General features: G+C 31.3%; 2 protein-coding genes across 2 annotated transcripts; one reads left to right on the top strand and one right to left on the bottom strand.

Moving 5' to 3' along the window:
• Positions 1 to 4,997: 4,997 nt before the first annotated feature.
• LOC143196670 (trypsin-1) lies at positions 4,998 to 10,895 on the top strand. Its single transcript, XM_076404554.1, has 4 exons — positions 4,998 to 5,138; positions 8,478 to 8,685; positions 8,742 to 8,908; positions 8,976 to 10,895. Exons 1-4 carry the CDS (start codon positions 5,090 to 5,092, stop codon positions 9,320 to 9,322), a joined length of 771 nt encoding a protein of 256 aa, XP_076260669.1. The 5' UTR covers positions 4,998 to 5,089; the 3' UTR covers positions 9,323 to 10,895.
• A 2,999-nt stretch (positions 10,896 to 13,894) lies between these two features.
• Positions 13,895 to 23,409, bottom strand: LOC143194951 (trypsin alpha-like). Its single transcript, XM_076401763.1, has 6 exons — positions 23,258 to 23,409; positions 21,196 to 21,391; positions 18,802 to 19,010; positions 18,673 to 18,752; positions 16,502 to 16,580; positions 13,895 to 14,171 (listed from the first exon to the last, which is right to left on the bottom strand). Exons 1-6 carry the CDS (start codon positions 23,310 to 23,312, stop codon positions 13,987 to 13,989), a joined length of 804 nt encoding a protein of 267 aa, XP_076257878.1. The 5' UTR covers positions 23,313 to 23,409; the 3' UTR covers positions 13,895 to 13,986.
• Between the last annotated feature and the right edge of the window lie 531 nt (positions 23,410 to 23,940).

Genomic DNA, 23,940 nt, shown 5'->3' with positions numbered 1-23,940 from the left:
AAGTGGTCAGCAAAAGCTGTAATTAAGGAGTGTCTTACAAAACAAACCACACCCTTTGGTTTCGGTGAACTGCTTCAGACACACAGAAGAGTTGACAAATGGTGGAATTGTGAACTACTGTTAGATTGAAAGTTAACAATTCAGTTTTTGACTTGAATACTGGCTCCGAGTGAATAAAACTTTCTGGATGTGGGATTATAATTCAATGCTGACGATACCAAAATAAGAGTGGAATTAACTAAAGGTGGGCATATAATTAATATGGGATAACCATAGAAATTCGTATGGTAGAGCGTGAATTGCGTGATTTACGTGCATAGATAAGTGTGTAATTTTTCAGAATATATATGAGCATTTAGTTAAAATGTACGAGAAGAGAATGTAAGCTGTTCTGCAGATATGGCAAATGCATTAGGGAGAATGCAACGATTATTCTAATATTATCTAGATAAATATACATAGCGTGCACAGAAAAAATTAAAGAGAAATACACAGATACTAAAATGATTTGACAAGAAAACACATCAATAAATGAAACAAGAACTAAAAATAAAATGGCTAAATATGTTCTCTAGTGAAAATAAGATATATTACTTGGATATACAATTATTACTTAGGTGGATTAAGCCTCCTGGGTAACTGTAGTTTCAATCCTTCGGTAATCTAAGCATTAGATGTTAAAATAAATTATATTTTATAAAATTTTCGTTTCATTATTTAATTGGTATTAGAATGTTGATATATAAACTAAAATGGGAGCATGTCAACGTTAAATGCGGCAACATTGCAGCGTTTTGTCGTGATATATTGAGATGAAGTGAGTTCACTCCTACTGTCGATAGATTATAGTTAATTATTTGTCGAATGGAGACATACAATTTGAGCAAAATAAGGATATTGTTGAATAAAAGAATAGCCTGATTGTTTGTTATATAGTGGTTAAATAGAGCAGAAGTATATACACGTGCCATTAAGAAATACAAGTGTAATTTCTCTCAATAAATGAAGAGACAGCAAGTGGTCTCTCCATAATAAAGCTGTAACCAAGTTTTGCGCATACGATACACTAGAGAATATTTATAGCTGATAATCATAGAATAAAAAAAACAGATTTTACGAGAAAATAATAATTTGTTAATTAAGTAGTAATTTTATTAGAGAGAGAGAATATATATAGAGAGATTATTATGAGATACAAGCCTCTGAAATGCATTATATGACTGTACTGGGCATTCTTCCGCTCCACAATTATTAAATTTGGATTGGATTTGGGCTTTCCGTGTCGTTCTATACAGCCACTCAGGAAGTTATGTTTCATATTTCATAATTTCATATATATATATATATATATATATATATATATATATATATATATTTATATATTTATTTATTAAATATTATTTAACTTAAGCAGATCTTTTTTATATGACCTTTTAAATAAAATATCTTCTTGATCTAAAGTCTTTAAATCTAGATAATGATCTAGACCTTTAAAATAGTCTGAAGACGTTAAGTTTGAAAGGTTCATCATTTGATGGTATTTGGTATTTACCAGAAAATAAATATGTTGTGTCGGTTATCAAAATGAAAGAGAAAAATGGGTTATGCTATGGGTTGGTCCTGACGAACTACTCACAATGCGGCAAAGAGGAATGTTCAAGGTCATGTTACGGTGTTCCGCATTTGGTGGGATCAGCAAGGTGTGTCCTGTTATCATCTATTGTGACCGAATCAAACAAATACCGTAAAGCGTAACCAATGATTGTTTCAATAGTAATTTCTCTCGGGGCGAGAAATATATTTGGAAACAAAAAGAATCGTGCCGACAGGTTGCGATAAAAGGTGTAGTAAAAACACATTTTTTAAAAATGTTTCATTTTATATATTGTAAAAAATGTAGGCGTACATCAATATAAAATGCTAAGCAACTCAAATTCTCCATTTTCGACATACTGAGTTATAAACAAGCCGACAGAAGATGAACAAAATAATATAAGCACTTGACATACACATAATATTTAATTATTAATAAAGCCGCTATTTTCTTTAATATAGCTGCAATTCTTCATAGAATAGATTCGTAGAGTGTCTGAATACTTTTCAACGAAATATTGTCTCATTCTTGCACCAAAATATCCGCCAATTGCTTCAATGATGTTGGAGATGGAAATTTACTCCTTACCACTTCTTCCAAAAAAATCCTCTCAAAATAGAAGTTCAGTTATGTTGAGGTCGGGCGATTGTGCTGGCCAGTGAAGAAGTTTAATGGTATTCTGATGCTCCGATAACCACGATTCAGTCTCATTGGCTGTGTATATGGGAGCATTATCACCTTAGAATATGCCATTGCTTGGTCATAATAACAACTTCATCATTGAAAATGTCGATATATTCATTCGCAGTGATCTGGCCAGTGATGTGAATGACAGGACCAGCTGAATAGCGGAACCTTCCCTGTACTACACTGTAAGAAGCAGATAGTTCGAATAGTAAGCTTCTTTGGGCTCCCCACAAATAAATCCAACCGTTTGTAGGAAACAATGTAAATGATGATTCATCGGAGCACACTACATTCTTTCAATCATCAAGCATCTAAACTTTATGATTGTTGCACCATTTCTTTTGTAGCTTAGGGTGAGTTTCCGGTTTTGTACTTTCAGCCCTCCCATTCGTGTTAACTTTATGAGGCTCCCGCTGTACTGTTTTAAATAAAACTGTATTACTCAGGTGAGTGATTAGTTCTGTTGTCACTTTTGCCATGGTGTTGTCTGGCCACAATATGTTTAATCGCATTAGATAATTATTATGTTCATCTCTGTGTTAACTAAACCATCCTGCATCGATCTGAATAAATGAGAACCAGGAAGCGCTAGGTCTTGGTAGCTTCTTAGATAGCATCCCAAGCTGCAACAGTGTATTCTTCACAACTATAGCAAGTATGACCGATCAATGTCATGTAAGAGAATGTTTTTGCGCTTGAGATTGTCCTAGTATATCGACTTTTCATTGCCAGTCATAATATGCCATGGATAATAACTTTTATTTGTTTTTCAATAGTACAAAATGTCATCATCTTTATCATCGATTTTTTTTTATTCTCCAGGTAGTATTTTGTGAATTATATTAATATACCAACATTTAAATTGTTGAAAACAATGCCGATAATTGAGAAGCATTACCATACGTTTCTAAAAGTGTTTGATGTGATTTTTTGAGACTAGCTTGTAGGATCATAAAGTGACACACCTTTTTAGGTTTAAGTCAAATGAAATGACATCTGTAGCGTATTCAAATAATTTTGTTTTTACTGGTTGATATTGTGATTTAATCTATTTGTTGAAATTATTTATTTTTAAATTCAAAAAAAGTGTTAGGTATTGTTAATACTATAATATTAGGGTAATTTACATCGTACCATAAAACATAACGATGAACACAATAAATTACATTAAATGTATTCAAAAGTTCAACAAGTAAGGCTTCGATTTTGTATCTCCCATATATAGCTAATATACGGACAGAAGCCACTGCTGTGGGAACAAACGCATTACTAGCATCACAGAACTTTCAAGCATACCTAAATAAAATACAATTATGGCGGAAAATATAGCCAATTAAAGCAAACGAAATAAAATTTACCCATCTAACTTTTACCCAGCATATAGGAACATGCCCACCGGTGGATATAAATAATTGTCAACTCCACCAGATAAAGGATACTAAATGTTTTGGCATGAATTTATCCGATGCCTATTTTGAAAACAGCAAGCAATACTTGCATACATAAAAGATATGATACAAGCACGTCTCAATGTTAACGCATCAACTTTGAATTTTGGTTTATTTTGACTCTAACATGTAACAAAATACTAACGTAAATAAAATAATGAGACAAAAATAATCCTAACTAAATACAATTTATTTCAACATTTTAGTACATCTATTACATATATTATCGGAGCACTTAAACTACAGTTAATTATACAGCCACAATTGTTTGTAGATTAGGATTGTTTCATTATATTTACCTCTTTTCTACAACACCTATGAGGTAGGGTTCTAAGCGCCTTTTTGATGTTATTTTAATTAGAGAGCTTATTTGTACGTTTATACGTTTAATTCCTGTTTCATTCGTTATTGTGGTTAATAAAGTTCTTTAACAGCTGATTTTCAATCCAGAGCAAACACATGTTATTCTTTACTTGTCTATAGTCTATAGTTGTCCTTGGATTTGGAAGAAAATATTAATTTTACGCCAGGAATAAAAGCATTTCTGTTTTCAGCATGAAAAACATTATATCTACAACGAATTAAAAAAATATTAACAAACTAAACTTAATCAATTCTTTCAATCAATTTTTTTTTATCAACTTTTGTTATCTTTACACTCTTGTTCTAGCGTTTTGCCAAGAGTGGCTCATTGTTCCATTTTGAAGTATTCATTTCTCATTTAGATACACAAATTGAAACAATAAATGTTCCATAAATGCTTCTAAAAATTGTATTCTTTTAAAAACATTATTTTTATTATACCTCTTCGTGAGTTATCTTGAAAATAGTATGAAGAAGAATCCTATGTTAGGAACAGTGTATGGACGGATGACTTATAATTTCAAAGAGTTGGAAGTTCCGAAGTTTTTTATAGATACTTCCTAGACTAACAGTTCTCTCTATGATAATTGTATTAAATTGTGTTTATACCAAAGTAAACTACTCACTGTTTTTATTTTTATATATCTAAATAATAATAATAATAAATTTGATCTCGAATAGACATACATCAATATATATATATATATATACATATACTGTATGTATGCCTAATATCCACCTGTAAGAAAGTCACGCAACAAACATTCTGAGCGTCAAGTGATTGGTTGTAAGTGCATTTCCTGCAATAATGCACCGTATGTTACAGTTAAATCGAATACATTAAATCATATTTACAACGCAAATCGTTTTATATAAACGAATAATTCCTCGACGCAAAGGTAACATTAAGATAAAAAGAACAGGACAGACATAATTGTATGTCTGACCTATTATTTGATCTAGTTAGTTCGCGGCTGTCTTTTGTCTCCAACTGATTATGGCATTCAAACAGTTTATAATATTTTGTGCGTTCTATGTTTTGCCATGTAAGTAGGTAACCGGTGTGGTCTCTTCATTTCTAAATATTGGTTTTAATCGTTTGATAATGTCGATTTGGTCTTTAGGTTAATGTTAAATTGGCGTTATGTAAGTTAGTAATTCTCTGGATTTTGGTTGTGGCTATTGATAGTGCATTTTATGTTAAAAACGTATAAATAATGGTAATGTTTGTTTTAGAATAAGATGGTATTTCAAATATTCCTAATAATTTATAATTTTTGAATCATCATATAATACGAACTAATATATAATATATAAATATATAATGGTATAAGTGATAAATGTATGAATAATAAACTAACATTTTACGTAACCAAAAAAGGAAATTAAGAAGTATTTTTCAGTTTTGTTATATTTTTTTCTTTATAATAATTATTAATATATATGTAGAGATTTGATTATGTAATAATATGTGTAATGTTAATTTGATTCATTATTACAACACTGTTTTTTCTCTATTTAATCCCGTTCTTGCTTGATATGACAGAAATAGTAATTTCTTATAGTTCAAGTTGTTTTCCTGTTTGTTATTAAAATTATTTAGTATTAAATCCGATTTTGTTTTTTCATGTTTGGCTTTCATATTTTATGAAAATATAATTAAATTTTTCTTATTTCTATTTTATGAAGTTGATTTAATTTAGTAGTTAAAAATAAAGTGAATTATTCAGTTACTTGAAAGCCTATTTTATTAAATTTTTGCGGTTCTGGATGTATAATTGCTTATTTAGTAAGTTAGATATATTACAGATTTTATACTAGATTAATTTGAAATAATTATTATGAATTGTAATAAGAATTGTGAATAAATTATGATAAGTGTGCCGAGCAATAGGGACAAATTAAAAACAATTCAAAAGGAGAAACGTTTGGTGGGTAGGGCGGTGCAGAAGGACTTCTATTTAAGTATTTTCCAATATTTCTTTGTATCGTCTTACTGTCATAATGGTCGTGAGTTCCAATACTCCTAGGCTATACCTTATTTTTGTTACTGCTTTTACTGGCAATTGTGGATAGCGATCAACTATCTACTATTTGTTTGTTGACAACGGCAACTTAGGCCATTTTTAGACTTTTTAGTTCATAACAATTTGTTTTGTCTTATTCCAAAGCTATTTTTATAGAGAAAAGTTTGTCGATTGAAAAGTGTTCGAAAATATTGAAAATTGAATATCTTACATGTTTCGGTTCTTACATTTAATATTTTGTTAAGAAGAAGGTACGGAAAATTTATATTTTTTAAAAATTTTTTGAACTATCGTGATTTAAAAGTTTAAATATAATTTCTTTATTAAATAAATTATTAAATATTGCCAGCCCGGCGCCAAAATCATCAAAAACCGATTTTAAGTGGCCATTGTCATAAATAAAATATGTTTTGGAGCAATACGTGTCTCTTCATTGAGCTGCTAGGACCATCAATGTGTCATTATTTGTCATTTTATACCAATTGTTGAAAACTTCACAACTTTCTGATTTCTGATTTTGAGCCAGATACACAGTAGCCGCTACCAAAGGCACTAACATCACATTATATATATGTGTAGAGAAGTATGCATGTGTATTGAAATATCTTATGTAACAAACCAATACATTATATTAGGCTCATGTAATTACCAAACTGTTCGAATATATCGTAACAGCCGTTATCCAGCCACTTTAATATTTTAAAAATTACTTTACCAACATATGCTATATACATTTTGCGAGTTTTCAACATATAACAACATATATTAATGTTTTGATATAATTTTGAAACATTTCAGCCTTTATAAATATTGTGAAACATATGCATTGTTTAAAAATAAAATATTTATTTTATGTCGCTAGTTGTGATTGAGTTTGGAATTAATCTCTATAGATGCTACTTTAAAAACATCATTAAGAGGTTTTTATGTCTTTTGAATTTGAGTTGAATTATTTAACTTTTATAAATTAATTAATGAATTTTTTTACGTTTTACTTTTCCGTCTGTAATAAAATAATACAGTTTAGTTTTCTGCAAAGGATGCATTGTTTAGATATGTGTGACTATGGTAACAATAGACAAAACAAATACAAACTGCAGCGTTTGCTACGTTAATTTTGAAAACGCCTTATTTCCGAAAACGCGAAGTATAAATGTAAACAACTGATAAATTTGGTTTTAACATTTCTCTACATAACATAATAGTTTTTCATCTGGCATTATTGAGTTTTTCAATGTACGTAGACGTTAATCATTGAACATTAAAAATTGCATTTCCGACACTCCTTACTTCTGTTCTTCCATTTGATGGAATCTGCTCCGTTATATACTTATTGTCGGTTTTGATTTTTTGACCAGACCAAAACATTTTAAAGGACAATCGATTGTCATATCTTTTGAACAAAAAATCAGCTCAAGCTCTCAAAGGACTTTAGACGGCTTACTAGTTGATTCAATTAATCTGTTTGTAGATGCTGAGTGATGAGAAAGATTCACTTAAGGATGAAACATAGCTTCCACTCGAATTGACTAAAAATGCCATTTTAAACAGTTTTAACGAGGTTTTATTTTATGTAACAAAAAAAGCTTATGTGGCGGGTTGTGATAGACGATGAAAAGTGGGTCTACTACGACAATTCCAAACCGAAGACATATATGGTGGGATCAGTGTGATGTAGTGTATTATGAGCTTCTTGAACATATTGACAACTGTTATTGCAAATATTTTGAACAAATAGAACAGCAACGACAACGTATTATTACAAAACAAACCAGTAATAGTGAGTAACAGGTGCAAATTCATTTCCTTGCATCACAACACTCGGCTATACACTACAAGCGTTGTGGAGAACTGTTTCAGTTCGAATGAGAAGTTTCGTCGCACCCAGCATACTTACCAGACATAACTCCTTCTGCTTATCACTTACTTACATCGATGCAAAAATCAGATACTTGATTAGCTACATGTAATAGCGAGTAACAGACACTAAGTCATCCTTTTGCATGACAATATTTGGCTACGTTTTAAGGGCTGTAAATACTGTGAATGTTGCTACAACACGAATAGGAAATTCTGGTGGGTTGGTACATAATTAAAAAATGTTGAAGAAGTACGAAAATGGATAATTTCATCACTACCAAACCAACAATGTTCTTTGGGCAAGTCATGTTTTCAGAAAGATGAGAAAAAGTTGTAGAAAACGACAAAGTAACAAATGTTCAAAACTCATTCAAGCACCTGATAACATAAGTTCACGTCACCAATTAAAACATTTCTGAGAATCAGTTCTGCCATTAAATTAATCCTAATTGAATTGTTATTTGTTCAATTCCGACAGATAATTTAAGATTATTTCAGGCATTTCGATATCTTTTAAGACCAAAAATCCCATACCAGATGGTCGAATTATTGGAGGACAACGAGCCAACATCAAAGATTACCCGTATCATTTATCCTTATTATTTAGAGGCAACCACATCTGCGGAGCGGCCCTTGTAGATAAGAAATGGGCGATAACAGCTGCTCATTGTGTTCACGGTTTCGAGAAAAGTTTGTTATCAATAAGGTAGGACAATTATGGATAACTGCTGGTAATTCACTCAATGGTTGACATATTTCAAGGGCTGGTACATCCCAGAGGAACTCCGGAGGTGAAGTATACCGAATTAAGTATATGTACGCTCATCCTCGGTATGCTTCCTCTATTGTTGACTTTGACATAGCTCTGTTGGAGCTAGCAGAACCTGTTACAACTGAGCTAGTTAGACCGATTGAGTTACCAAAAGAAGGTAAATATAGTATATTAATTAAATTAATACCCTTGTTTTATGTTGTCTTCGCATTTCTTTCTTAAAGGAAGTCAAGTACCTCATGGAGTACTGGCAACAATCACTGGCTGGGGGAAACAAGGAGAAGATGAAGATGATCTTCAAGTGATGCGTCTACCCACTCTTTCCAGGGAAGCTTGCATGAGGTCTTACGGAGTCTTAACACAACGAATGTTCTGCGCGGGATATCAAGACTCTGGCAAAATGAACTCTTGCCAGGGCGACTCTGGCGGACCATTGGTGATTAATGGAATATTGTACGGGATAGTTTCATGGGGTTATGGATGCGAACGTCCTGGTTATCCCGGTGTCTATTCCAATATACCAGTACTGGGGAGATTCATTCGAAAAGTGGCGAATTTTTCGGAGAAATGAACTTTAAAACTCGTGTATACGTTTTTTTTATTTAACCCGCCTATAATATTATTTAAATTTTTAACACTTCACCTATACTTTGTATCATTATATTTATTTATTTATATTGTTATGATAGCTGCAGGAACAGGTCGTATGTACATTTTCTTATAGGCGAGGTAATTGACATTTTACAGCTATTAATTACCATTCGGTTGCATATACTTATGTCTCAAGGAAATTCGTAATCCTTTTTTTTGTTTACGTGTTGAAGGTTGTTTCATAACAGTACTCCGGATGTTTGTTGAATTTTTTTTAGGAAGGATGTACAAAAACTCAGTAGTGTTGTAAACAATTAGGATGACTAAATTTAGTTCTTAGATAAAGATATTTTGTAAAAATTAATGACTGCATCACGTGTAAAGAATTAATATATGTATAATTTATTTTTATAATTTACTATTGACGTTGATAGTTCAGATTTTTTATTTATAAAAATAACATCAAATTTTACCAGGTATACTAGAAAGTCATTATCAGTTTTTTCGAAAAAAATAACTACACAATTTTCAATAAAATGGAAAAATCTATATATTAAATTCATCGGCCATTTTATTTTATACATCTTGTCCAAATTTCAAGCAATTTATGGGTGCTATTACAAAAAAAAAACGTTTGTCGCCAGAGCAAAACCATTCTTTGAGCCATTTTCTAACTTCTTCAAAATTGGAAAAGTGTTGCTATGCAAGCGTGTGTTCCATTGATGCGAAAAGTTGATAGTCGGACGGGACAAGGTCTGGAAAGTATTTCTGGTGCGATAATATGTTCCTTTCAAGTGCTTTCAACGCTCTCTTGATCGGTTTAGCTTTATGAGACGGCGCGTTATCGGGCTGTAAAATGACCGTGTCTTCAAGCCCATTCTGGGCATTTTTCGATCAATGCATGGTTGAAATTGATTATTTGTTTTCGGTAGTAATCAGTATTAAATTTTTCATCGGATCTCAACAGTTCGTAACACAACATGCCACTCTGGCATCGCCAAATACAGAGCATAGTCTTGCGACCGAAACGATTGGAGTCGGCTTCGCCAAGTGATGCCAAGAAATGATCTCTGAACATACCTTTGAAGCAACATTTGACTAGACTATTTTTCGGTTTAGCATTTGCCTGTCATTTAACTATCTTCCCATCTTGTTGATTTTCCCCGTTATTCGTAATCGGTCGCTAATCGTTTAAAATGTTTCGGTGTATCAGAATGCCTTTTTCTTACATATTGAGGTTTAAGGTTTCAGAGCATGCTCACGAAACTTGTACTAAATACTAAATAGTAGAATATAATGACATATGTATCAAATCATAACATGCATTAACATCATCATAACATAATTAAACCTACCGACATCTGTTAAACAACAATGACTTTCCTGTACATCTGGTATTCAGAAGAATAAGCGCCAATATTCTTTAGAAATTGTTAGGGTTCTTGATTGTATTAGGTTCTTCACGATTTTTAACTCACTCATTCTGTAACTACTTTATTCGCTGAATTTATCTACATTGGTTAAGAAAACCATAAATAAATATTAAAAATAAACCCGTTTGTTTTTTTATTTAAAGTCCATTTTAGATTACTATAGTATCAATTTTGCTAAGCTCTTTTGATGAAAATAAATTGAATTAATATGTTTAAGAATAAAAATATATATGGCCATAATCTGGCCATGTCTTTGACTAAAATTAGTGTTAGGAACAATCGACTGAAATCGACTATCGACTGTTTACTAATTGACTATTTTTACTATCGACTGTTTCAGTGGTTATTTTTGGTTCGACTTTTTTTACTAGTGACTGTTTTCAGTCGACTGATTTCAGTCCCTATTTTCGGTCCGACTGATTTTATTGCTATTTACTATCGACTATTACAGTCGTTTACTTTTAGTTACTATTTTCGGTTCTACTAGTTTATTCGACTGATTGTTAATGTTCTGACCTTGTCGTCCTAGCCGCGACCTTCAAAGTAATGTGCCGAATTTATGCTTATATAGATTAATATGTAATATATGTTTTTTTTCTTTTTTGTAGCCTGCTTGTGTATAACTATATATTGTAAATTAATATAGCACAATTTTGGAACGCTACTAATTTTGGAACGGAAATTATTTGAACGATTGAAAATAGTTAATATAAACTAAAACATTCAGTTAGGAAACTAATAGATTATTGTTATGTTGGAAACAAGTAAATATATGTCAGTGGTCAGTGGCAATAAGAGGCATATGTCGAGTGGTACTTATTAAATTAAAACATTAAACTGGTAACAGTCATTCGTTTACTCAATCAAAAGTTATTATTCTTTAAAAATGGTCGTATCACCTCATGTCCTCATGGAAAAATAAAAAATATAATCTTGGATTCACTGAAAAAAAACTGTCCTCATACAAAGCGGGTGACGAATCAAAATTAGCTTGATTTTAGCTCTATCAGAGATCAAAGATATGGAATGAATAAAAAAAGCGAATAGTTTTTTCATTATAAATATAATTTAATACAATTATTACAGAGAATAATGTTAGTCTGAAAAGTATCAAAGGCGTCTAATGAAACTTACAGACATTGCTTTTAATATGATACATTTTATAAAAACCTTTAATAAAATCAAGGAAGATTTATTTTCAATTTGTGTATTTAGATGAGACATATATATTTCAGAATGGGATAAATATACTCGATGATCACTCATGGCTAGAAGATAATCAAAAATAGTGTCGATAATCAGAAATTGATGGAAAAAGGTAAACGTTGAAATAAAAATTGATTAGGTTTTATTAGTTATAATATTTATTAATAATTCATAGCAGATATATTGCTTTTCATACTAAAAGAAAAAGAAATTAACTTGATTGTTAGATAGAATTCGGAATATGGGATTATGAGTCAAAGCCAACAATTTTCAAGACAGGCTGATGAGAGTGGAAACAACTAAAGGTGAGTATATAACTAAAATACAATAGCTGCAGGAAATCTCCATTAGATCTCCAGAGATTAGACTCTAACTCATAGGTGGCATGGAAGAGTTCAATGTAAATATAATAAAACACCACCCTAATCTACAAATTATTATAACTGTTTAATTAATTGAATTTTTAAATCCTTCGATAATATATGCATTACATCACTACATAGTATAAAACAAAGTCGCCTTTTCTCTCCCTATATCCCTATGTGCGCTTAAATCTTTAAAACTACGCAACGGATTTTGATGCGGTTTTTTTCAATAGATAGAGTGATTCAAGAGGAAGGTTTATATGTATAATACATGCATAATATACTAAGGCAACATTGCTAATTTTAGAGGTTTCTAACGTGATGTCGTAAATTAACCTATTTTTTTAGGATTATTTAGCAATTAGCAAAAACGCTGCCTAACCCTACAAGTTAGATCAAATTAATGTACTACAGTATTGTACACCATAAAAAGGTCTACAAAAAAGTCCCCGATGGTATATGTTTATCTTTTAGGGATAACCCACATTAACCATTTTTATTGTTTACTTTTTACGTGAGAAAATGGCTTATTTACGAAGCTATTTTAAGCAATACGGCATTAATCCTTATCGAATTAAGTACCTTAAACACAGTGTGCAATTAATATAGATCAATATGGTTCCTTACAGCATGTAAATTAAACAAATATTTTCGGAGATATTACAAATTTAAAATTTGCGTTTAAAAATGTGTAATGTAATAAAAATTGTATGAATTTAGATATTCCAAAGATAGCAGGAAATCTTCATACTAAGTATAGGGGAAGAGGAATTGTTTTACTCCAAATTTAATGCGTGCAGGCCAAGGGCAGTAATGAATGAATACTGGATCGATTTTAATCATGTTTTCATTGAGTGACATAGGCATATATATTTTATGCCCGTGCAAAGTCGGAGCGGGCCGCTATGTTTTTATATACAACGTTCATATTTTTTCTGTAGTGTATTTAATTTAGTATCAGCATTGCACCCGTGCGAAGCCGGGGCAGGTCGCTAGTGTACTATAATGTTAAAATAAATTACTTTTGATAATAGGATTTTTGTTTAATTATTTTATTCAGATTAGAATTTTGTTGCATGTCAAAGCCAAAATGAGCTAAAACTAAAAGTTGATACGGCAACATTTTGACGTTTTGACCTCATCAATTCAGATGACGTGAGTTCACTCTTCTATTGAGTATATATAGTCTATAGGTATCTTAGTGCCTAAGGGAGTAATGAAAATCTATAAGTAGAAGAGGAAATGTTATTATTTCTGTGAAAATCGTCTATTTTAAATTTTTTGGTTAGATTCTATCTTTATTTTCTATTTTTATTTCGCATCACTTGTGGACATATACTAATCACTAATCGGATCCACTGTATAATATGTGCATGAGCTAAACGTATAGTATCAAATACTATACAGATATGCTAATTTTATGTCATTCATGTTACTATAAATATTTTGTTAAATCGTGCAAAACAATACCGCGGATGTAGTTTCAAAATGCGGTTTTAAATTATGCCAACCCAATAAAAAATAACTTGTTTGATGAAACGGATACTTTTAATTACAAGGCAATATTATTTATCTAGTATTAAACAGTTTTAAATCAACACCTTCTAGAAACATAATATACAGTATTGAAAATGAGCGGTTTATACATTAGCAACTGATCGAATAAAATTCCTGATTTCGCTGTTGATTAGGTCGGTGTACACGCCCGGGGATCGAGGCCTGCCACATCCGAAACCCCAGGAAACAATGCCCACTTGTTTTCCATCGACGGTGAGAGGTCCTCCCGAATCTCCCTGACAGGAATCTTTACCGCCTTTTACCAAACCTGAAATTGTCGTGTGTCATAATATAAAAAAATCACAAAATATAAAGATATAGAATGGTAATTTAAAGGGGCACACCTGTAGCCATGTTATCATTCTACATCTTCACCACTAGAGGGCTGGTATAAAAGCAAAAACTGGTAGATTTTTCTTATTTTTTATTTTTAAATTTTGTTCTTCTTTGACTTCTGTCTGCTTTGTCTTTGACCAAAAGATAGACATTTGTTGTTACGACGTAATTTTTGTAGCATTCAAGCTAAATATTAATTGTTTAAATGCAAAAAAATATAACAAGAGTGTCGTTTTACAGGATGTGAAGCTTCCAATTAGTATTGGGAACTATCGACTGAAATTAACTATCGACTGTTTAGTAATTGACTATTTTTTACCAGTGACTGTTTCAGTCGCTATCTTCGGTCAGACTGATTTTGTCACTATTTACTATCGACTGTTTCAGTCTTATTTTTGGTTACTATTTTTGGTTCTACTTGTTTTATTCGACCGAATTTTAATGTTCGGGCTCTGTCGTCCTAGACGCGACCTTGACAAAAATGTACCCAATTTATGCTTACATCGATTTATATATAATATATGTAGTTTTATGATTTTTTTGGTAGTCTTGCTTGTAAATAACAATATATTGTATATTGATATTATAGCATTTTGGTACGATATTTTTCAAGATTGTTAATGTAATAGGGTAAAAAGATTAAAATTGGGAATGATAAGTAGTAAAATATTTTGACTGTTTTTATAGCAATAATAGGTAATATTTCGATTACTCTCTCGATCTCGAAGTAATTCTACTACGTTAAAAAATTAAATTATAAATTGCATGTTACGTATTATTATAATAGTATTCAGTAATTATTTTTTTCCTTTTCTTTTTTAAAGTTAGTTCGATAGGGAATTTATACATCTCAGTCTCGCTTATACTACCGTTGGAAAATATAAGCACATATAAAATTAACTGCCCCAAGCAATTATCTTCGTCCTTTCCTCTCTCACAATTTATACAGGAAAGGATTCGTACATCTTCGCCTGACATCACGAATTGAAAAAAAAACAGTCAAACCGTGTATTTGACTGAAAATAGTAACTTAATATAATAATTCATTAATAATATGTGATAATATTTTAGAATAATTACTATTTTCAGTCGGTAGTTTCTTGACTAACGACTGTTTCGACTGTTTTCAGTCGATAGTTCCCAAAGCTAGTTCTAATAAAATTACTTATTTTCCTGCCCTAGCACAGAAGCGGATTTTAAAAGTAAACAACAATAAACCTCAGGGAACCTTTTATAATTTCCTACATCAAGTTTTCGAACAGGAAGGTTTGCCTTTGTATTTCAGACCAATTGATTTTGGATCAAAATGTGAAAGGGCATTATTTAATCATGAGGAAATTCCTAATTGTAATTTTAAAAGTAAGTCTTTCATTAAAATTTACATCGATAACCGAATTGAAATATATAATGTGTGAATATTCACAGAATTTTCCCCTTATCCTATCGAAAAGGAAAACATGTCTAAAAGTTAAACAAGGGAATCAACAGTTGCTCAGTCCATATTAGAATATTCAAAAGGAATTAGAAGAAAATACAAACACAATCTTTTTGTCAAATGTGAATGTTATTTGAAGGTATCAGGATCATATTTTAATTCGTTTGCGTTAGAACTAATCATTACATGTTTTTACTTATTGGAAAAACCAAATTTAACGAAAATTTCACATAATCATCAGCAATGACGCTGTTTTTTTAAAACGATAATTTAATAATATACGACATCTTAAGTAGGCAATCCAATAAGAAAAATAATGCTTGTAATTGCTTGGTTGATAAAAAATAAACAGGTATGTAAAGGGCAAAAATGAAAAATTTTGCATACCTATATATAAAATAGACGCGTATAATTATATATATATATAAAAAAGAAATGATGTTTATGTAATCAAAACTAAAATATGTATATTCCCATATTCAATAAAACTTATATTTTAAAATATATATTGGACAAATTACGCTTTTAGTTTATAATAATTAAACTAAACAGAAAAATAACTATATACAATTAAAACACAAGTTATCATTTGTTAGATGTTAGATAGATTTAGATAATGTTAGATTAGATTTTTGGTGTATTTTTCAAATATTTTATATTTTATTAAAATCCAATTGTTTTATTTTTCCCTGGAATAAATATTCTCGCTTGGTGCGCCCTCATGTGGTTAAAACGATCAAAATTTGACTAAAACTTTATACATCGGAAGATAGCATTCTATGTATCTTTATTTTTTGTAAAAAGTGATATAAATAAAATTGGGTTACCTGCGCATAGCATTCTAGTCGTTATTAGACCACGGAATTTATATATTTTAAGACATTTGGATCTGCTTATAATAGGCACCTAAAAAAGTTAAGAGGTTAGATGGGTTTCATAGTATTAAACTATATTTTATTTTTGACTATAATAATATTCTAAATCTAATAGTTTTAGGTGAGTTGAAGTAAACGTTCTGGATTACCGAGCGGATTTTTGGAAATTCGGGTGCAAATTTCTATCCTTAGATTAGATCCAGCGGCAAACTTTTTTCATATATTCTTTGAAGCGAATATTCACCCAGCGAATATATAACTTTGTCTATAATTAACTTTAATCTTCTGGGTTAAAATTTGCCAAATAAGTTCAATAAATTGTTTGATTTAGTGTTTTTTTGACGCGTAGGTGTGAATGCGAATGAATTTGGCGACCAAACTAAGGAGAGTTGACTTTTGGTTGTATTAACGATCGTTCGCTTAATAGGATAAATAGACGCCGTCAAAATAATGTGGCTGTTATATGACACAACCCTATTTTTGAAGACCCTTTTTTTCTAACAACTTCTGCAATCTCTTTGCAATGTTTCTCAGAAACATTGTTCAAATTCTTTATATAACTTTCAGTGATTCAAAATAAGCTAGTGATTTGTTGCAAATCCCCATGGGCATATAATAATTATTACACTTTCCTATATATTTCTTGAAATTATGGTATGCGCAATATCATATTGCATCCAAAATTATTTTTCTTATTTGCTTCAAGTTTGCAGATTAAACCGATGAAACAAAAGAATGACCATTTGTTTTACATATTTAATTAGACTTGCTGTTGTGAATCATTGTTTTCGATACACGCATTTATTTCTTAGTAGAAATAAAAGTATTTCTTACATTAAAGATATTACTGTATGTTAGGTCGTATAATAAATATAAAATAAAATAGTGGAACCATAACAAATATGCGAATTACCTGACGTGCGAACCGCACTAATGACTAGCGAGAGGCAGAAAATGATAATAGTCATATTGGTATGTGACATTGCATTCGAGAGTGACTGGAAATAAAGTGGATAGACAATGGTACACGACACAATTAAATTTAGCGATTTTGTAGACGCTGTGTTCCTGGAATCCAAGAACGAGCAGCATTCCAACATGGTCCAGAAATAGATAATGGAGCAACAATTCAGGGGAATCGATATCGATAGTTAAAATGACAATCGTTTAGCAATATTGTAAGGTATTAAAATACAGCGGTGAATCTACAGTGTTATGTGTTATGTAACAGGGAAAAAATTGGCGCAAATTATCATATTACTAGATCCATTACGCTCATAGGTTTCTGGAATGGGATAATGTTCTAACTACTTCTTGGCCAAAATAATAGTTGTTTACCAATGACGTCTGGCGCAACGCATATTATGAAGGAGAATTTCATTACATTGCTAACAACTTCAGCTACAAGGAACCGTTTATCACTTACTAGGAGTCCTGTTACTACTAGATCTAGATCTTCGGAAAGCATATATTAATAGACGTTATGCTCACGATCTAACAGGGAAGTGAATTATTATCCAAGAAGTACATACATTTCTTTATTAGAACAACGATTTAGTCTTTTATCTAATTAACATTTTATTGGGTGTAATCTGACAGCCATAATATCGTCAATAGAGGATACATAGCTCACTGAGTCATGTAATAATAAAGCTTTATAGAAATACTTGTTTAAAATAAATGCCTAGAACTGTAACAACTCTTGGCGATTAGTCCGATCAGGTAGACAACCATACATTCATTAACAAGGAACCAGCGGTTGGCAATATACGAAGACTAGTACCATGCGGTCAGAGGGTATAAAAGACCAAAATTACTTCATCTCTGTCTCTTCCCTGATTTCGAAATATATAAATTAAATTCTAACCTTCATACTGCCGTCTCGTGGAGCATATAGAAGTTAATATTAAATAAATGACCGTAAAAATTGTTTCCTTTATCGACCATCTAGTAAACGCTCTTAAAACTACTAATATATTTTCATGTTTCTATTAACAAAATTATTCTTTGGATGGCAGCACATAGTTTTATTTTTATTATATTATGTAATTTTATTTGTATTATGAAAATTATTAATACTGTGGTTTAGTTTTCAAAAAATGTTATGCATTATTTATGATCACCTGGACTGTTTGTAATTCAGTTGGCAAATAGTTTGCGTTTTCTTTTAAAGTGCCCCATCCAGTTGCTGTCGCTGCAGCGCCTAAAATTAACAATTACTACTAAATTCAAAATAAAGTATTGCTATTTACCGTCAGCTGGTTCAACGCTTGATATAGAGATACACTTGATGGAACTATTGTAAGCAAACTGGGGAGAGACCTCCAACACGGAAACATCGTAATCAATGGTATTGCTGTTATATTTGGGATGTTGATGAATTCGTTTCACACGCACTTTTTGCCCTCCGCTGTCTTTGTATGTGGAGCCAGCTCTCAGTTCTGTTTTGCTTGCGTCTAATCTAGTAATAATAAATATTATCAGAGTCGGGAACAACTGTCAGTTATTAATATTTATCGATATTGATTAAAACTGTATTTTCGACATTCATTACATTTCCGGTTTGATTTGCAGAAGTCCGGTGTTTAATGATGAAGGGTATGATGTTCAATCATATCTGAGTTGGCGTATTTGATTTCAATGGTTTAATATCGGTAAATTTAGACATACTCCGATAACAGTACCACACAGAACTCGTGTACGATATAGAAGTAGATGAATCAACAGTTGGAGTATGTCAGCATAGCTTGATAATGATTTAAAAGTCAGGAAAATTTGTCCGCTAATAAAGAAATTTGATTACATATTGTAACGCATGGGCTGAAAAATCCTGCATGTAACAAAGAAAACGTGTTTTTTTTTTCTAAAATTGGCTTTATTGATCAACGTAATCACCATCAAGAACCACACAATCATTCCAGTGCCGCTCTAATATTTGAATACCACTTTTGTAGAGTGATTCTGCCTCAGAATAAGCCTGCCGCCAGCTACTGCCGACTCAGATGACGATCGTTTTGATTCCGGAGTGAAGTGATGGATCCATCTTTCATCCATTATCACATATTTATGCAAAAATTCCGGTTTTATGTTTAAACAAGCCCAAACACTGCTCAGAATCATCAACACGTTAGTGTTTTTGGTCTACAGCGCAAATGCGACAACAATATAAAATAACGGAACAAATATAAAACCAAGACATTATTTTAATATCTTTACGATGTTAGCAAACTCACACAACTTCACTTTTCGATCATTTAAAACGATTTTGTGGATTTTCTTGGTGTTTTCTGGTGTTACAACCTCATTTGGATGTCCACTGCGTTCTGCACCATCGGCGTCTCTACAACCACGTTTGAAGTTAGCGAATCAACGATTTATTGTTGTTTCTGATGGAGCAGAGTCCCTATGTCATTTTTCAAGCCATCGCTTCGCTTGAACGGTATTTTTTTCCATCAAGAAACAGTGTAAAATTAAAATACGAAATTGTTTTTAATATCAAAAGTAGTGTCACTCTTAGCACAATAACTAACAAAATTATGAGTAGAATATCACGAAATTGTAACAGTTTCCTTTTGAAGGTTAATACTAACTAAAAAAATAAGGGTTAGGCCTGGGAACTTTCAGCTCATGTGTTGAATAGCGATGACTATTGAGTTTCTCAGCAAAAACAGTACATAAGGGACTACATAAACTCCACATGTATTACTACATGAGATGGATGAGAGATCCATTAGAGTTCCTTTGCCCGCTAGTCAAAAAGTAAAGTATTCAGTAGTATATTGTAACTGAGGTTTAAAATTGAGTTTACCATGATAATTTCAGTAGAAAATTTTCGAAATCTCAAACACAAAGTATTGCAAGCTGCTAGAAATACATTAAGCTGCGTCATTGCTAAGGTAATTTAAATGTGACATTTAAAAGAGTGAAGCAGTCACTATTGCTATTTTACAGTCAAAAGTCAAACCAAAGAAGGAACATTTTAAATCTTAACATTTTCAAATTGTGCAACTAAGTAATCTTGTTTTTATGCAAATGTTTTATGATTATTAAAATTTATTTTATATGCAAATATTGTTATTTGAAGTTGTTAAATGCAACAATAACTTCACTTTGGAGGCAATCTGACACAACTAAACTAAAACAAATATATAGATCAATTGAGGTTAATTCAATTTCTTTTTCGAACTGAGTCATAAGAAAGCAGCACAAATTTCGGAAAGTAGTTTTGATGACCCAAAAGAAACAACGGATTTTTCAAAGAAATTTAATTATCCTAAATTATAATTTTTCCAGTTCATAAGCGCCTTAGCAAATAAACACTGTTTCGTTGCCTCACCAACTTTATTAACTATATCAATCGATTTCATGCATTAGTTTAACTTTTTGTTTAACGTTGAATGTCTTGACAAAAAGATCATTTTACACACTTTTGATTACGATTATTTTTTAACGTTTGATTGATTCAAGGTATTTATAATATTTTATGAAGGCCAAAATATCTATATACAATTCTGTATAGTATATTATTAATATTTCGGAATTATTATTTTGATGTTGTAAAATTAAACACTATTTTCTGTGATTTTTTTCAAGCTTGATTTATAGTATATCAAATTTTTAATAAAAAAAAACCACCCAAAACTTACTTTATTGTACAATGGGCAGCAGTCAGGGCAAAATTGGGACTTATTATTGAGGCCCCACATATGTGGCGTCCGTTATATAATAATGATAGTTGGTAAGGATAGCTTTTTATGTCTGCTCTATCTCCACCAACAATTTTGATCCTGTTTGGTCTTTTTGATAATTTTTTCGACCTACGAGCGCCATCCGTAAATGTATCTAAAATTTAAGGCATTTATTGAAATTAATTTTGTATTACTTGTAATTGTGTTGTTCTCTGCAACAATCCTCCAAAACAACCGTTGTTAAGTATCTTTTTCAGAATCGTTTATAGAGTTAAAGAGTAACTAATAATTTATAAAACACGTCGGAGTTCGAATTTAATAAATTAAGTCTGTATAAAGTATCATTGAAATAAAATAGGAATAGAGGCTATTTTTGATGTTTGTATTTGTTTGAAAACAAATGCATCATGCGCTAAATATATTCATGCCTAGAAATATAATCTGAAGCAATTCAAAAGCAAATAATCTCGGTTCTATATGAATCTGAGAAATATTGTATCATCGTTAAAGAGGTATATTTACATTACATTCTTGCAGGTGGTGCAAGGTGGCATCATGAGGTGTTAATGTCGAACGATATAACTCATGGGTAATATTACTAACCATAGTTCATTAAATATAACAGTCTCAACAGGATAGGAGATTGAGAGACCAAACATGAGATAATAGTAACCACGCAAAAATCTTATAAAGGCAACCTGATGTTAGACCACCATTTAAATTATTTGTAGGATAGCGGATAGGATACATTACCATTAGCAGTGATATCTAAGTTATTCAAGAAGTTATTTTTAAAAGACCTCAAACTAATTACAGAAAGAAGGCAACATATTCCGCCTCACCAGTTTGGATTTTGAAATAAACATTGAGCAGTTAATTAGGTACATCGTGTTGCGTATGTATTTGAGAATATATCGTATTGTTCAGCCATATTTCTAGACGTGAGCTAAGCCTTTTTTAAAGTATGACTGAGGACTTCGAATACACGTTGGCAAAAAATTACATAGGACAATTGTTATTTCAGAATAAGATACAGTAACTAATACTCAGTATTTACCAGCTATTAATATGTCTAAATAAGTAACAATGGCCAAATTTACTGGTGATATTGCACTACTCGCTACTAGTAACAATATTGAGACTACTGTAAATAGAATACAAACAGCTGCCAATACATTACTGAGTGGACGAAGAAATTGCGAATAAAATTGAATACAAAGTCTACACTATATGGATTTCACATAAAAAACATAGACTACCTGCTAGTGATAATCGGTAAAGCGAACAGGCATGAGACTGGATGCCAAGCTCAACTGGAAATTGCACGTTAAAAAGAAACGAGCACAACTTTGTATGAGGATTAATGCGGCTATTATTTGTCCTAATAAACACCACTAAATTAGTTGTTAATATAACGAAAAAAACTGGAAGGACTTACGGTGAATAATTATAGGGTTGCTTAAATAATTTTAATATTAGCATGATCCAAAGTTATCAAACAAAGTTTTTAGCAGCATTCTTAATACCCCATTTTACATTATAAATGAGGTTATAAGGGTCGGCGAAGAACTTGCGAAAAAAAACATGAACAGAGCGTGATCATAAAAACGTCGAAATACTACAATTGCTCAAACAGTGGACTTGAACAGACAAACATTTTTTGAACTAATATATTTATGTGCGAAAACTGTGCCGTGTTTTTAAATTATGTGGTGTGCACCAAATATCAATTAGGTTTAGGTCTGAAATTTTAGATCTGCACCTGTATCTGGGATCTTTTTAAGTAAAAAAGTGGATACGGTGTTTTACTCTACTAGCGTTATTACCTAGATTTGGTCCTTTCTATATTCTATTCATTGATTTGATAGAAAAAGCTTCTTGTAAAGATATTCATAACCTAAACAAAACCTAAATAGTGAAAACTTTAATATGCATCTGATAGAAATGATAAAAGACAATTACAGTGAAAATAGTTAATAATAGACAATAATAATAATTAAAAAATAAATTTAATACATACTGAACACCAAACACAGCATTAAAACTTTGAAACAATAAACAGAGGATAGCTGCATTGCTGCAAAATGAACTGATATTCATATTAAAACATAAAATACGTATTTCAGTGTATAGTATGGAATAACGTTGAAATGCGTATAGCGATAATCTCAACGAGGTTGTTCCGGCATAATCGTTGTATCCTCGAAAACTTATAGTGATTGACGTAATTATTTAGAAAAATTGTTGACTATTATGAATTATTAAATGCATTTCTATAGATGAACATCAATAGCTATTTAAATGTGTTATTTTTGGGGAAAGATAATATTATATTGTTCTATTTGCTGCTCTTGATTATATGAGTCTGAATGATGATTTCTAAAATTTTTACGTCCATAAATTAGGATTAAATCGCTTTTGGTACCTTTGTAACCAAATTCATGTTAAAACCTTACTTGGAGGCTTCAATTTTCGGTATCTGTAATTCGTCGAAGCTTGAGCATTTAGTGTACATTCAGTGCGTTGAAAATATCTGAATTTGTACCCAGTAAAGTGCATTTGTGTGACGTTTTATTTTTTTACTTGAATTTGAAGACAAAGGCGGTTGAAGGTCATCGAATGCTGTGTGAAGCTTACGGAAACTATGCTCCGTCGATTTCAACATATGAATATTGGCTTCTACGTTTTGAAAATGATGATTTT

Source organism: Rhynchophorus ferrugineus, unplaced genomic scaffold (assembly GCF_030347505.1).
Source record: "Rhynchophorus ferrugineus isolate W39M unplaced genomic scaffold, kcgeb_rfMv2 rfM4, whole genome shotgun sequence".
Classification (NCBI taxonomy): Eukaryota; Metazoa; Arthropoda; class Insecta; order Coleoptera; family Curculionidae; genus Rhynchophorus; species Rhynchophorus ferrugineus.
This window is presented reverse-complemented; position numbering and strand designations above follow the sequence as displayed.